Source organism: Natator depressus, chromosome 1 (assembly GCF_965152275.1).
Source record: "Natator depressus isolate rNatDep1 chromosome 1, rNatDep2.hap1, whole genome shotgun sequence".
In the NCBI taxonomy this organism is placed as follows: Eukaryota; Metazoa; Chordata; order Testudines; family Cheloniidae; genus Natator; species Natator depressus.
The window spans coordinates 257,681,263-257,698,124 of record NC_134234.1 but is presented as its reverse complement, the minus strand read 5'-3'; the positions used below and the strand labels follow the sequence as shown (position 1 = coordinate 257,698,124).

General features: G+C 44.0%; 1 protein-coding gene across 2 annotated transcripts in view; it reads left to right on the top strand.

Annotated features, from left to right (window-relative positions):
- The first annotated feature begins 12,097 nt into the window (after positions 1-12,097).
- Positions 12,098-16,862, top strand: part of RANGAP1 (Ran GTPase activating protein 1) — a 28,810-nt gene continuing 24,045 nt past the window's right edge. The window contains exons 1-4 of one of the 2 annotated variants that reach the window (XM_074941680.1): positions 12,098-12,230; positions 14,026-14,186; positions 15,078-15,205; positions 16,169-16,228. In XM_074941680.1, coding sequence (XP_074797781.1) covers positions 14,075-14,186; positions 15,078-15,205; positions 16,169-16,228 — 300 coding nt within the window. In that variant the 5' untranslated portion in view covers positions 12,098-12,230; positions 14,026-14,074. Of the gene's footprint in view, positions 12,231-12,271; positions 12,380-14,025; positions 14,187-15,077; positions 15,206-16,168; positions 16,229-16,862 lie in introns of those variants that run through there. The other variant, XM_074941681.1, reaches the window with a different exon arrangement.

Here is a 16,862-nt window from a genome sequence, read left to right as displayed (position 1 = left end):
TGAGGCATGATTTCCTTTTACAAAAACCATGTTGACTCTTCCCCAACAAATTACGTTCATCTATGTGTCTGAAAATTTTGTTCTTTATTATAGTTTCAACCTGTTTGCCTGGTTCTGAAGTCAGGCTTACCAGCTTGTAATTGCCAGAATCACTTCTGGAGCCCTTTTTAAAAATAGAAGGAGGAGGTGAAGAATATGCTGGCTGGGCCAGGCATTTCTTTCTCCCCATTCAAAAGGCATTGCACTCCCTGTCAGGGAGTTGAACCCTGGTCTGCCTATATGATAGGCAGGGATACACCACAGCACAGACTTCGCCGAGCAACAACACCCCTTGCTCTCTTCTCCTTCCTAAAGGCTTTGGCTGCAGCAACAGCCCTGGGAAAACCCCTGTCTCTCCTCACATGCAGTTGCCTCTCACTCTTGCCTGAAGAAGCTTTTGATATGCCCCATGCAGGTTCCGGGGCTGCTGCTGATGTGGTATTTGCTACTCAGCTTCCTGGTTCCATCAGTAACATCCCTGGAGTCCAGGGAGATTACTGATGAATCCAGGAAGCTGAATAGCAAATACTGCCTCCTCAGCCACCCTGGAACCTGCATGGGGCATAATAAAGCAAAAACTTCCACCCCCCCAAACCCCACAACCAGGGGTCCAGCAGCAGCAGCACCAGGTCTGCCTCCCCTGTCCTATTATACCTGCCACCCATGAATCTCATCCAAAATACCTGTCGAAAGTGGTTACCTACCTTTCCATAATTGTTCTTCAAGATGTGTTGCACCTGTCCCTTCTACAACCTGCCCCATACATACCTACAATGGAATGGACATGTGCAACACAGTTTGAAGAACAACACTTATGGAAAGGTAAGTAATTTTGTGTTCCCCCTTCAGCCTCAGCAAATGAGATTTTGCTACAGCTAAGCTGTGTCAACTCCCAGAAACACCAGCTTGTCTGCCTTTCCAGCAAACTCCAGGACTCTGCTAGTCCAAACCTTGCCTAACAGGTAACAAACAGTGAACCCCAACTCCCGAGTTCCCTAGAGATGTCTCGCTGCACTGCCTAGCTCTCTTCACTGAACACTCACAGAAGTTATTAAGTTTGTTGGTCCTTTAAAAACACAATACACTGCAGCCTGTTAGCTTAACAGGGCTTAATGCACCCTTCCTTTCAATCAGTGCATTGAATTGGTTTATAGTAAAACAAGTTTATTAAACAAAAGTCATACCTAGTGCTACCAAGTATAAGGAGTAAAGATAGAAATGGCTACAAGCAAACAAAAGTAAAAATACACTTCTAAGACTGAAACTTAACTTCAGCAAGTTACAATCCTTGCCTAAGCAGGTTTCTCACCTAAACTCAGTTCCCAGAGACGTCAACACTCTTGGTTGAAGGGTCCACTTTTCTCAGATGTACAAGAGCTCTAGCCTCTTGTATCTGCTCAGTCATGGATAACTATGGGATTCTCTCTCCTTTCTTTTGATAGTCCAGTAAACCTTTGAAATGTATTCTCTGAAAAGTAAGCCCGGCCAAAGCTTCTCTTTCCTGCGGGGGTATAGACACCAGGCTGTCTTCCCAAAGTTCATTGATTCTGCTTCAAGAGGCAGGAAGGCTTCCTGGGGGTGCAGTCTCCATCCTCCATCCAGATAGTTAAATATTCATCTTTCCCCACTTGCTCGCCTGTTGGTTTGTTTATCTTGCATGTAAATGTGTTTGTCTTTGTCTTTGGTCACACCTTGCCTAATTTACATGGGAGATCCATTCAAGCAGGTGGAGCCACACTTTTTTTTTTTTCTGGAGCAGGTTTGGCTGAGGCACTGCTTGCCAAATATATTTTAAGAACATATTTGCTGCACATATCTATACCGTCCTTTGTGGGTTTATCATGCATACATCATGCAAGAATTTCAATGATCAGTAGTTATTAGATTTCCAGTGAAATATTACATGCAAGCTTTTGGGTACATATCATGACAACAGAGTGCCAGCTGCATTGGGGAACAGTTAGGTTTACACCTATTCCCTGCATTTTCCATCAGTTCCCAGGGAAACCCTTATTATTTTCCCTGAGTTAGCTCTTGTTCAAGCCTTCCAGGTGGCCAATGCTTTGGGTCGTGACTTCTAATTTTTCAGCTATACCTACTCCATAAAGGAGCTTAATTGCGTCTTCCATTGAGACAGAATGAAAAGCAGCTAGTAGGCCCATCAGCTTAAATGAAATCGCTAGTTACACATTTGCTAGTAACTGCCAATACTCTCTAGCATAACAGTACCAATTTAACAATTTTGGCAGAAATATTTCACCCCTAATCAAAACAGTTCAACTGGTATAAAAATTGTGACTATACCAGGCCTTTGCTTACACTGCTCCGACATGAGTATGGCTCTCTGGAGCCTAGCAAGTTCATGCAGCAGTGCCAATTCTTGTGATTTTTATCATGGGTCTTATGATATTCATTGTTTTTCTTAAAGCCTCAGATCTTGAAGTTGTTTGGTTATGTAGGAATATCAGCAGAGCTGGCCCTGGACTAAATGGCACCCCAGGTGAGGAGTATCTTTGGCACCCCCCCACACTTTATTTCATAAACTTTTGAATACCTTACCTTTATTGCATTTGTAGCCCATTTCACGACTTTGATGCATGATTTATCCATGTCATATAAGACAATAAATTTGCACACTAGAATCTGTGAATCTGTATTTATTCATGCCATATACAAACAAATAACAAATGTATTTCCTCTAAGCTTATAGAAACTTTTTAATTTTAAGAACAATTGAAATGTACTAACATCAAGAAATTGAACTGTGCACCAACACTGGGTGGATCAGTATTAAATAGTGTTACAGTAGGTGATAGCCTTAGAACATTAACCCATGTCCTTTAGTTCAAAAGGTCACTTTTCTCGCTTTTGCCCTCGCGAACAGAAGCACAGAGTCAGAGAGATCCAAAGATTGGCCAATAGCATTTTCAAGCAATGAAATAGCAAGTGATGTCAGTCTCTCGTCAGCCATTGTCAAAGATACGTTTGAATGATCCTGAACTTTGAAAAGCTGCGCTCACCGCTCATGACTGTGACCCGCAGTGTGAGCAGAATCCTCAAAGCTATCCATACATTAGGAAAAGTGTCCTTCAGCTCTGCATCATGAATAAATTGCAGAACTTGGAGTGGAGAGTGCTTGCCATTTGGCAAAATGTCACGGATGTTGTCCAATTTGACATAGAGGTCTTTATCATTGATGTCCAAACAGTCCCATGTGTCAGCGTCTGGTGAAGATCTACATAAATGTTCCACAGTGTTTTCCTGTCTGCTGGCAGCCTATTAAGGTCATACAACCCTCCCTCCCCCAGGTCTTTTTGTGGTGCTTCATTTGTCCAAACCTTTCTGTGATGGACACTCAAGCAGTGTCAATGAGGGAGCAAAAAAGCTCCCTCTTGAATTTTCTTCCGAGCTTCCCATCACCTCATCTCTGCCCTCGTAACAAATTGTCTCTTCTTCCAGTGAGTACAAGTTTCCTTGAAGACAGGCTCAACTCCTAAGTTTTCTGCCATTTCTTTTGCAGTAGTGATGACATCTTCACATCAGTGTCTCTGTAGACCACAACAAAATCAAGGCAGCTTCTCATCAAAGTATTAGTGGTTGTGATTTCTATTGATTGAGTTTGTAATGCCTTGCCTACAATGTTTACTTGGAACAGGATATTGTGCCAAACCACAACTGAGACCAGAAATTTAAAGTCAGTGATCAAGTTTGCCAGGCTTTGCACCTCATGTCAGATTCCGGCTTTGGCTTTACTTAACTGTGCCTGTTCCATTAGGGAGTCGTAAACCTCAATCACTTAGTACCTCACTGGTCTTACGCTGTCAATGCAGCTCTCTCTGCATGTGTAACTTAGCAGCTTCACGGTCAGATTTGTAACATTGTCCGTGAGGATCTTCCTCCTAATAGTTGATGCTGAAAACAGGACGTAGATCCTTTGCGGTACTCCAAAGAGAGATACTGAATCTAAAGAAGATGATACTGCATCTGACACAACCAGGTTGAGGGAATGGCAGCCACAAGGAACAAAGAAAGCTTTTGGATTCAGTGCAAGGATCCTTTCCTGACGCCACTGTTTCTTCCCTTCATGTCTCTACTCTTGTTGTAGCCTTGGCCATGACAGTCCTGAAGCTTTATTTACTTCTCATTCAAAATGTTCATAAAGAGTTCTGTTAAGCTTTATCCAGTAGAGTTGTTCACAGACCGTAAACAGATAAAGTGTTCCTTTACTTGGATACATCTTTGTTGTCAACCAATCTTACTGTAAATGACATCTTTTCACTGTGACTAATGTCGGGAATGCAGTCTATTATTACGGTTTAGTACTTTGCTTTGCCATCAATATGTTATCAAGCACCTTCCTTGCCATGTCAATCAATTCATTTTGAATTGTTTTGCTGCAGTAATGGTCCATAGCTTCATTATGAACTAGGTGCTCATGAATGACACTGTCATATTTCAGTGCACATATTTATGTTCAGTGCACAACTTATCTGACGAGCCCCGGAAAGCCAAATTATTTGCAAGGAAGAGGGTAATTAAGATCAGACACTCAAGCACATTCCTCCAGTGCTGTGCTTCTACATTAATAATGAGCTGGTTTTCTGTATCTATGCATTTATTCAGCTTGAGCCTGGACTCAACCTCCATCCATTTGGAGTAGGCCGTAAAATGGCTGGGTGACTTTTTATGTTGCTTCAGAGCACCAGTTTGATAGGTATCTCTGGCGTCTCATTAAATATATCCCTTATTAGTCGCTACTTACATTCTTTAAATCTTAAAACACAAGTACACTTTCACAATTACATAATAAAACAATGTTCAACATATGGCAGCTGGCTCTCACTTCACTTCCCTTTTATATCTCACTGACTGAAGGGTGACAGTCCGCCTCTTATATACCCATAAGGGCATGGCTGACAACATTCTAGGATGTTCCAAGAAAATGTAGTTCTCAGAAAGTCTGGAAGCTGCCACGAGATTCTACAAAGGTCCAGAACATTCTAGAATGTTTGTGAAAAATGAATCCACATACTGAATATGTGAAACATTTACTTCAAACATTCTATTTTCCCTTTTGCTACTCACAACAAAAATAGCACCCCAAGCCTGGTGCCCCTGAAGCCCGGCACCCCAAGTGGTCACCTGGGTCGCTTGCCCCTAAATCTGGCCTTGAATATCAGCTTTCATTTAAAAAAAAAACCAACAGGTAAGTTTCTAACCCTCACTGATGCAGAGGAAAGCTTAAAAGCCTGACCCTAAAGACCCAAAATCCAGAAGGCAATTAAAAATGAAATATTTTTTATTTTTTAAAAGTCTCATTATTTTAAAGTCAATCACATGACAATTTGGGATCTGACTGAAGATGTTTTAAAGGTTGGTGTTGGCAATACTGAACTAGGGCAAAATTTATTCCAGAAATAGCTTTATATTTAGGCTTGGAAGGATTAGATTTTTATCAATAAATGCTGGTAAACATTGATTTCACTGCATGCACAAAAAACGATGAAAAATATTTCCATCAATTGTAATGAATGTTTACAGCTAGGCAAAGTAAGAAAAATGCTGTTTGAAAACTTATTAGAGTTTGATTTAAGACTATTTACTTTGTATGTTTTGACATGTGATGTCCATAATTTGTGTTTCAGGCGTTATAAAGCTTTATCTTTTTGAATCTGCCATTAAATAATTACCATCTGACCACCACACACACACACACACAGTGTCTGACCCCCATAATCTCCCACAACTTTGAAAATTTAAATTGATAACAATTGGGAAAAATGCTTAAAACCCATAATTTTGCACAACTGTGAACATTTACATTGATAAAAATGGAAAAAATACTTTAAAATAAATATTGATATTATGTCAAAATTACAAACAAATAAAAATTGAATTCTGTCAAGACTACTTAAGTTACTTGTTACATTTCTGAAAATTACAAGTGTCCTTGTTGTGCCCCAGGGCCAACCAGTAGAACAAACTCAACCCTTTAAAGTCTTCATAACCAACGGCTGGATTCATTGTACAGTACAGATTGCTCCAGCTGTAATTTGAAATGCATCCAGGTCACTGTCAGTAGGCATCAGCTGTGTCCCTATTGGACCAAGACAAGAGGAGCTATGCTAAGCTTGTTCCACCAGGGAGTAGCTTGTTGCATAGCTTACATTGTCCTACAGTTCATGACTTTTGTTTTATTGAGCTCTATTGACAGGGGAAAATATCACACAAATATATACAGTCACAGTCCAAAAGCATGTATTTTTTAATCATGACATAGAATCTCTAACACTTCCTAGGATGCCCATCTTTCCCATTAGGCAAGTGTGACAGCAAAATATAAGACAAGGGAAATCTATAAAGATAATATTATTTAAATGACAATTTAGTGAAAATTCACAGAGTAGGGGGTCACCTACAGTAGGGTATCACACACTGGAGTTTTTCACCTGGGACACATTAATTCATCCTGAGCTTGATATTTTTATGTATGATGCAATATGATGACTTTTCATTGGACGGTCATCACCTATCACAAGATTATCATTATGCATCTCAACGTAGTAACATTTTGCAAGGCATGAAAGTTATTGGGAGAAAGTTATTGGTTATTGCAAGCCCTACTGCTTGTGGGACATGGGATCATCTAACACAGTGGTTCTCAACCAGGGGTAATTGTATTCCTAGGCATACATCCGATGAAGTGAGCTGTAGCTCACAAAAGGTTATGCTCAAATAAGTTTGTTAGTCTCTAAGGTGCCACAAGTACTCCTTTTCTTTTTTCGGATACAGACTAACACGGATGCTACTCTGAAATGTATCCCTAGGGGTACTCAGAGGTCTTTCAGGGAGGTACATCAACTCAGCTAGATAGTTGCCTAGTTTTACAACAGGCTACATAAAAAGCACTAGCGAAGTCTGTACAAACTAAAATTTCATACAGACAATAACTTGTTTATACTGCTTTATGTACTATACACTGAAATGTAAGTACAATACTTATATTCCAATGGATTTATTTTGTTATTATATGGTAAAAATGAGAAAGTAAGCAATTTTTCAGCAATAGTGTGCTGTAATAATTTTGTATTTTTATGTCTGATTTTGTAAGCAAGTATTTTTTAAGTGAGGTGAAACTTGGGGGGATAGAAAGACAAATCAGACCCCTGAAAGGGGTACAGAAGTTTGGAAAGGCTGAGAACCACCGATCTAACAAAACTGAGATGATCCTGGAAATATCAGGAGGGCTGGCAACTGTATATTCACTAGCAGTTGCATAAGTCATGTTTGCAATCTTGTTCATAATATCTCAACTTCCACAAAAGCAGACTGAATCAGTTACCAATGCACATCTTTCCTCCAGATATCTGGAAAGCCTGTAAACCATTGCCTTGATTCTTTCTGTATTAAGTACAAAGCAGACCTAATGGAAACCATGGAACCACCACAAGGGATTTCTGAGTACTTGTGCATGGCATAGGCTGGTAGCAAGCAAGGAACAAAATCATTTGGGAACCTGCACACTATACTAATACACAAGGTTCAAGAGGAGTTCATGGGTTTGGGGGCCTTTGATGATCCAAGCAATCTGTCCTTCTACCTCAAGGGGCATTTGGGACCTGGGGTGGAGTAGAAGGTCACAGCACATACAGCTTCAGTGACAGACAAGTTGACACTGAATAACATAGACTAAGATTTTCAGAAAAGTTAACTGTAAAAGGTATGTCACTGCCCCTTGGGATAGTCTCTTGAGGGGCCTCAACTTATCCTGACTGACCCCATTACAAACATTATTTGTTTAAAGTTGGTAACAAGTCTTTTTAAGATAATTAGGGTGTGCTGAATCCAAATACGGTTGTTAGAAAGCTGTATGTTGTGTATAAAGGCATCTAAAAAGAGAACAAAGTTGGATCTTAATGGGCTGTAGGACCATAGTAAAAGTAATCAAAAATATGCACAACATTTTTATAAAGCTATTGAATTTCAATTTCTTATTTGCAAGAGGTATCAGAAATATTTTAATATGTTATACAACCGTGAAAGAGCACGTTTAGCTGGCTTTTATAACTTGAGCATAAGCAACTTGAAATAAAAGTATACAAATTGATTTTCTCTCAGAAATACAACACAATCTGAAAATACTTGTGAAGAAAATATTTTCACTTATTTTATTTTCACTTATTTTCACTTATTTTAACTGAATTAACATTTTAATGCACACAAGTTAAGCACATGTTAATGTTGTACTATTTCAAGAAACCCTGGAACACAGTGGAGATTGAATTAAAAATATCTTATTTGGTCACTTACTGTGACACATTACCTATTTGATAATAGTGTCCTTAAGCACTAAGGTGCAGGTACATCGACACAACTTTGTTCCAGTGCTCTACATTTGCATGCTTCTATACAAATAAGTCATGCTGTTTTGTAGCTGCATTGCTGATTTCTGCACCCTGTGCAGCCACAGAATACTGCCTCCATGCAGTCTGCTGGTATTGGTGGCAATGACGTGAGCTATGGCAACAGACCTTTGTTCTCTTGTTTCCAAAACATTGTATTTGGAAGAGGAAGTACTGAATTTGGACAGTGGACCTGTCTCCAAACTAGTGCCTACTAATGAGCTCTCTCTATGTGGAAGAAAAGAGCGCCACCTGTTGGTAGTACAGCTTCTGATGACCACAAGTATGTGTCATAAGCTGTTTCTCCATAAAATTGTCCAATTGCACTTTTCCCAGGATATTTACATTCAACAGTGTGTCTTGTATGGCTTCAGCAGCCAGATCTTTTGTTGCAATATTTTGCAATGAAGTGGGTGGTACATCCCCAGAGAAAACCTTAACCCTTTGAAGGGTTTGTAAAAGGGCATCCCCTCTTTATTGTCACGTTGCTTCCTGGCCTTTCTTGACTCACTGTGAATAAGCTGGTTATCCAAGCCAACATGAAACATGGTTCTGGTGTCTGCTGCAATATGGGCTCTCTAGTTGTAGGACAAGGCCGATCTGCTGAGTGCTGAGAGAGTCTTGGTGGTGCCTTCAGTTCCACCTCCTTTCTTTCCTATGCTATTAAGCCACTCTTGGGCTCTGATCAGGGTCCACTTGTTTTAACTTCTCACATGATCTCTTGAAAACAAAGTTCTCTTGCGGGAATTTCTTGAACACGCAGCATCTCCAGTCCATATATGTCACAGAACTGGACTGTCTTCTTTTGCAGACACTGGTGTCTTTACTGGGATCACTAGAGCTTGCCACACGTGATACATCAGTTGAGATGGTCTTGCTTTCTATAACCTTTGGATTTTTGCCTTTGTCAGTGTATTGGGCATAGCAATTTCTTTGACACGTGTACTCCTGGGGGAATTCTGCGCCAAAAAGTTAAAAATTCAGCACACAATATTTTAAAATTCTGCAATTTTATTTGTTAAAATAACACAATATAATCACACCAGTTTCAATTATTTTGGTAATTTATTTCAAAATACCTGTCAGCAAATACATTTCTAATAATAGACAACAAAATTCAGGATTCTTTTTTTTTACAAATAGATTCCTTACTAGGAATATTAATACAGAACTTTAAGTAATTCATTTAAAATACAATACAGAAACATATTCCCACATCACTCAGAAGCAATGCAAAGACTTAGGGGAGTCAGAGGTAACAGCGGAGCTGAGGGAGAGGAAAGGAGCCTGGGAGTGAACCTGGAAGGTTGTTGGGTGTGGATAGGAGAAGTATGGAACTGTTTTTTTGGTGTGTGTGTGGGGGGGAGGATGTTAGTGTGGAAGAAAAACACAGTCTTCACTCTTAGGTTGTTTGCAACAAGTCAGAGACAGGTTTATTCTCAAGCAATTGCAAGGGGGAGAGTGCACACGGACAGGGATTCCCCCTTCCTAGGCAGGTCTCCACCCAATAAACAATTAGGGCAAGCATTTATTCCTTTTGTTACATACAATAATGATCAACTGCTGCGTCTTGTTTATACATATTCCTTCCTGATATCTTACTTTTCTCAGCAGTTCCTGCTACAGTCTGCGTTCCATTCTTATCTAACACAAGGTCAAAACAGCATCCCTTTCAGTTTTCCCACTCGCTTTCCACTTGCCCAAGCCCTGCCTTAAAGTCTCGCGTTATTAGAGTTAGATTTAGCCTGACTCTTGCTCTGTTCCTAAGAAAACTAAGATGTCTGCATCCAAATTCCCTTTATCCCTTTTTCCATTCCACATCAGGGAGCTTCCCCATGCAGACCCTGATTGACCCCTAGCCTCTCCCATTCAATCAGGCACATCTGTCCCCGTGTGTCCCTACAGCGCCCGTCCCATTCAGCCCGTGGCTCAATGCTGTTACCCCACGAGCTCCTGTGCCCTCACCCCAGTCTGTGACCTCCCCAGCAGTCCCATGTGCCCCGCTCTGTCTGTCCTCCCACATCCTGTGCTTCCTAACCTGGCTCCATGGTCAGAGTGCTGTAATGAATGCAGCCGGCTGCTGGCTGTTACTGCTGGTCAGCCGCTGCTGGCTGTTCTGGTGCCACAGCAGCCTCTGGTGGGCAAAAGGCGGAACAGCAGCACATCTCAGACAATGTATATTCTGTGCAGAAAAAAAAATTTCTGCGCCGGACAAGAAATTTTGTGCGTGCGCAGTGGCACAAAAATCCCCCATGAGTACACTACTCAGTTCTGCCAGATGGACACAATTCTGTCAATGGCCTCTCTGTATTTGACATCTTGTAGTTTCTTTCTAATGGCTGTTGCCTCCCTTATTCTACACAATCCCTGTTCACCTGCTTCATGCACATCTTCTTTACTTAATACTTCACAAGCAATGTAGAGACTGTAGGAAACCAGTATGGATCTCTTGAGCCTTACTACTGGTTCCATGGTTTACCCTCAACCGTAATCAATATGTCATAAAACATCACCTCATCTAACCACCGTTTCTCTCTCTGTTTGTAAAAAATGTTGTCACCATCATTTCTGTGTTAATTCTGCTCTAACTACAAAGCATTATATACTATAAAACACATACAAAGTGTGCAAGAAAATGAGAAAATGATTTCACATATTACAGGAAAAATAAGTTATGATTAACTTACTTATAATATTATGATATACAAATAACCAAATACTATAAGAAGTTGAACATTAGGGTGCAGTGTTTAAACCATGAAGTTTGACTTCTCGTTTCTGTCTTAATAGACTGACAAGGAATTATGTCATGTTGTTGTAGTCAGTCCCAGGATATTAGAGAGATAAGGTGAGTGAGGTAATATCTTTTATTGGACCTACCTCAGTTGGTGAGAGAGACAAGCGTTCAAGCTTACACAAGCTTTTGAACTACACAGTGCTCTTCTTCAGGTCACCGTGTTAGCTTGAATGCTGGTCTCTCTCACCACCAGACATTGGTCCAATAAAAGATATTGCCTCACCACTCGTCTCTCTCATTAATTACATCGAAGCGTTTGATTGCGCTGACAAGTTCACGCACGCGCTGTTTGCATACCAAACGTTTCTGGTGAACTCTGGCAGCCCTGGTTGTGAGCTGCAGGGTCTGAACATCAAAGCTCGGGGTTAGCAACCACCAGGTGTGAAAGCAGCAGGTTCACACGGGCTTAGAAAAAGTTGTTACCAACTTTGAACAAAAACTGCCTCCTGGCCCTGGGCCCGCACAGAGGCTGACTCTGCCATTTCGGTCCACTCTCTAGTCTAGGGGCTGCAGTCCAGAACCTGGCAGCGCTCGCATGCCCCAGCTTGCCAGGCCTCTAACCTCCAGCTCTGCACCCATCCTCGCCTACCCCCCACACCTCTTTGAAACGCTGGCGGTGCGCGAGGCACCCTGGGAACCACAGTCCACACGCACAGCTCCCCCACCGCAAGGCCTCGGTCTTCTTTTGTGGAACTCCAATTCCCGGTACGCCTCGCGGCACAGCGAGCCCCCGCGCGGGGCACCACGGGACTCGTAGTCTTTCCGAGCGCGCGGCGAACCTCGCCAGGGTCTCCAGGGGAACCACAGTTCCCAGCGTGCCCCGCGGGGAAGGGCCGGCGCCCGCGCCGCTGCGGCGGCCGGGCGAGCGAATCAGAGCCGGGAAAACGAAACTGCCGGGTTTGAAATCCTCCGCCTCCCCCTGCGCCATCGTCCTCCGCGTGACGGGCCAGAGCCTGGCGCGTCTGACCCACGTACGGCGGCACCGCGCGCAGGTGAGCGGGCCCGGGGCCGCGCCGCTTGTTTATTGGAGGGTCGGCCGGAAGTTGACGGGGTTGGGGGGGGATGGGCGGCTCCTGACGCGTCTCCAGCCCGATCTCCGCCGGTCCCTGCCCTGCCGGGTGCGCCTGCGGGGTTTCCCCAGGTAAACAGCTGCTGGGGGAGGGGGCGGGTGTGTTCCCCGCCCCCCCCCCGGCCCGGCAACCTCTTGCTGCCCCGGGGCGGGGGGCGCCCCGTGCGGCGGGTCCCGTGTGCTGCGGGAGGCGCGCCCCTGGCTCCGCACCCCCGCTCCTTTCTCTCTCTCTCGCTGCGTTGCACAACTTAAGCCGCCCTGCCCTTGTGCCTGCCGCCTCCCCGGGGCTCCGCGAGCCGGCCGGGCGGCTTGCGGGGGGCGAGCCCCGGCGCGCTGCGTAGGCAGGGCTGTCGCGTCACAGAGCGAGGGGGCGCGAGCCCGGCCTCTCCCTGTTACATCCTCCCCCGGTGGGCGGTGCTCTGGCCGGCTCCCCGGGGAGCCACGAGCCGCCGCGCGATGGGCAGCGCTGGGCGGAGAGCAGCGGGAGGAACGATCAGGGGGTTGAAGTGCCCGACATAGCGGACAGATGGACAAACAGCTACCTGTGTTGTTGTTGCCCTGTCGGTCCCAGGATATTAGAGAGGCGGGATGGGTGGGGGGGGGGCGAGGTAATATCTACTCGCAGCTCAACTTCTGTTAGTGCTGCTATGTCTGCCCTGCAAATTACTTCAGTGTCACTTGCGTCGCTCTGGGGTGTGAATAATCCACACCTGAGATTAATTATATCACCCGAAACGCCCATGTGGACTGCGTTATGTTGGTGGGAGAGCTTCTCTCACTGACATAGGTACCGCCTCTCAGGGAGGCAGGACCCATCGGCTTTTAGAGCATCTTCACCAGAGGTGCGAAAGCAGCACGGCTACAGTGCAGCTGCACCACGGTAGCTGCTGTAGTGTAGCCATAGCCTGAGAGAGAGAAGCTTCTGAGATCATTTAGCTCAGCTTTGGTTAATGGGTGGCCTGAGAATCCACTAAAACATGGTGTGTAATTACCGAGTGCTTTACATTTCCAACCAGGATCAGAAGAATGAACCAACCAAAGGGAAATCTTGCACTGTCTGCAAAATTTACCAGATGTGTCAGGCTGTGGAACAGTCTGTCAGGGAAAGAGGTGGAAAACCCCTTTGCTTGTTACAGTTACAACTAGACTGGGTAAAATACTGGGTAAATAAAAATGTACACTGTACTTGCTCTTGTGTCCTGCACCCATACTGTCTCTGTGCCATTCAGTAACCAAATCTGATTCTAGTACTATGCTGACAAGTGAGTACCAGCCAGGATTTAAATGAAAAGGAAAAACAGTTGTGTTTACGCTGGCTCAGCTTGCAGAGGAGGGGAAACTTGCAGGACTGGATCATGGCTTGTGTTTAAAGGCCATGATTTTGGGGAGAAAGGAATACTATTTTGCAGTTCTAACAGTATTGCAGAGTCATATCTTATGGGATGTTGTCAGGTAGTTCAGGTGCCCAGTTCAGTTGTGTTGATTAGCAGTAATGACTAGATTAAAATCTAAACCTTTCCCTGCAACAGCTTTCAGAATCTGAAACTGACCAATCTAGTCTCACTGTCATGATTGTTACTGTTTGGGTTTTTTTAATAGCTCAGTCAGCTAGATTTCTAAAAAATCAGTGTTGATAACCTGAGATGCTATTTGTAATACAGATTAAAACTGTGTTTCTTCAAGTCAAAATTTTTTGTTGTTTGTTTTTATCTTGACAGTGTACTCCCTTTAAATCAACAGTTCTTGGAGGTTGGTGAAGTGGAGAAAATGGCGTCTGAGGACATTACTAAGCTAGCAGAGTCACTTGCCAAAGCCCAAGTGGGCGGAGGGCAGCTGAGCTTCAAAGGCAAGAGCCTGAAACTCAATACTGCTGAAGATGGTAAGAGAAAACACTTGTGTTGGGGCAGTGTTTCCCCTGGGTACATGTCAGTGCTATCCCAAAGCTGTGTGTCATGAACCTCTTCCTAACTAAAGGTGTCTGGACACAGCTAACTCCAGTATGTGAGAGTCTATGTAATGTGGCAGGGGGACACAAGGGTCAGCCATCTGAGAAATGGGGACTTCTGATAGAGAAGCAACCCCTCCCCACCACACTAGCACAGTGTCACTGCTACAACTGGAGAAACTGGTTTTGGCTCTCCCTGACTTAAAAGTGTTGATTTTGTTCTGGGAGTGACTCTTGTCCTTCTAATACACGCACTGACGCTTTAAATTGCGGGAGGCAAGAGACTTTACTCCTACTCTAAATGCTTCAGGAAGCCTAGTAAAACTCGGAATGATTGAAATGCCCAGGGACACTAGCAAGACTTTACAAGCTCCATGCAGGGGGATTGGTTAGTCTCCCCTGCCTGCTTCCGCAATCCCCCTTGCCCTAGGATAGTGCCTCAGTTCCTGTCTCAGTCCTAGACAGGCTTGTTGTTGTTTGCCTGGGGTGCTCTTTCTCCCGCACATCTCTTTTTAGGATAAAGAACTGGCTGGGGCAGTGATGTCTTTGTCTTGCTGTGGCGGGTGGGGGAATAAATCCCTGAATCACACCTGGAAGTAGGTTGTTCTCAAACCCATGACTGACTTTTCCTACTAGTTTGCATGGCGATGCTTTCCTTGCCCTTCCTTGGTAGTGCAAAACCACATTAGTTACGGGCAAAAGACCTAGAGGCTGGGGAATAATGAGTAGTGATGGAAAGAGAGACTCTGCAACCTGCCCTTGAATGGAACCTAAGGTGACTTAGGTTAGAAATGAGGAGAGTAAGGCTCTGCTTGCTTTGTGCAGCCAAAGAGGTGTCTAAGGAAATTGAGGAATTTGATGGCTTGGAAGCCCTGCGCCTGGAAGGCAACACCGTGGGTGTGGAGGCAGCAAAGGTCATTGCCAAAGCCTTGGAGAAGAAAGCTGAGCTCAAGGTGAGATCTTTTAGTAGAGTACTGAAGGGGAAGGGAGGATATATTGATGAGATGCTGAAGGCCTGTCTGTTTTTGAGCACTGACCCAGGACAGGTCCCTGCAGGAGCAATACAAACTTCAAATTCCTTGTTGCACCAGCATATAAGAATAGACTCAGGAAACTAGGCCTGTGTATGAATAAGTGGTGGCAAACCCTCAGGACCTCATAACTTGGCTTAACAGCCCTGTGAGTAGCACTTGCTGAAATGCTGCATTTCAGCCTTTGGCAGCTCTCCGTGGCTGAGACAAGAAAGCCATGAGAGAGGACTCGCACCAGGGTAAGCCTCTGTAAATCAGAGGGGAGCGCTCCAGTAATGCAGTGTGGCCACTTCGGGCTGTGATCTCATCAGATCTTGCAGAGTCAGATCTCCTGCTTGGGTAGGATACTTCAGAGCAAAGCCCAGAGTGCTGCAGGAAATGGTGATGGAGGTTCACCACAATATTTTCTACCCCTTGAATTATTTATCCAGTATTCTAGCCTAGCATTGAGGTGGTGGGTACTGTGCCACTGGAAAGGCTATCTTCTGAATGAAACCTAAATCTGAAGCCTTGACCGCTTGAGGTCACTGAGGTTTCTATGGCCCTTCTCATAAGTTTAGGCTCCCTATCCTGATGAAATTCTCATTCTGCATCCTTCAGTTTTCACTGGGTATGGTAATCTTCACTTATGTCCTCAGTTCTTGTGTGTTGTTGATGTGCACTATTAAACAGCCCATGAATTCTACCCCAGAAATGACTGTGTTTCCTTGGTGAGTGAAGTGAATTATATAGTTTGTGTAGCTCTTTGGCATAATTAGGTGACAGGCCCAAGAGAAGTGTAAATTGTAAATATATCATGTCCCCTGTCAAGTGCTGGGGGCTAGAGGACCTTTGTGTGTGCTTCTGATATTTGACAGTCATATCTTTCCATCTGTCTCTTTTTAGAGGTGTCACTGGAGTGACATGTTCACAGGGAGATTGAGGTCTGAGATCCCTTTTGCTCTGGTAAGTGGGAGAACTGGGGATTAAAGTTTCAGATTTGTGATTACTCTAATCTCCTCTCGCTCCATATGTTTACACTTAAAACTGTCCATCCTTTCCATGGATCCATGTGTTGTCAGAGACCCAAATACAGACATAACCTCTCTGATAAAGCATGAGCATGTATGGCTTTCCCTCTCCTTCAGCCTCTGGGATGATGGGAAGAAGCGATAGCATAAGCACCTTCTGTCTGATCAGTAAAGCAGCTCTTCCCTGGAGGAGGATCAGCAGTATGGCCATCTGATTGGCAGGGCAGGAAACGAGGACTCCAGAATAAAAGGATACCCTCAGCAACTTGGAATGATTTTGGGGTGAATCAGGAGTTGGCTTCTGTAATCTTAAAATAGCATATATTTGGATCTGTGAAACTTGGTGCTTGGGCAGGTCACTGAAATGTGTATGGCTCCTGTTGCCTTCTTTTAAAAAGGCCTGGATAACTTCCTGGTATCTAATACTTAGAGCTGTGCACATTCAACTAACAGTAATTAAATCCCATGCTTCAGGGCCCAAACTAACTGTCTTGGCTATCAGAAAAGATTCCCTCTCCCTCGTGCAGCACTGCATAATGCGGGGGGGGCTCTTCTGAAGCATTGGGTAG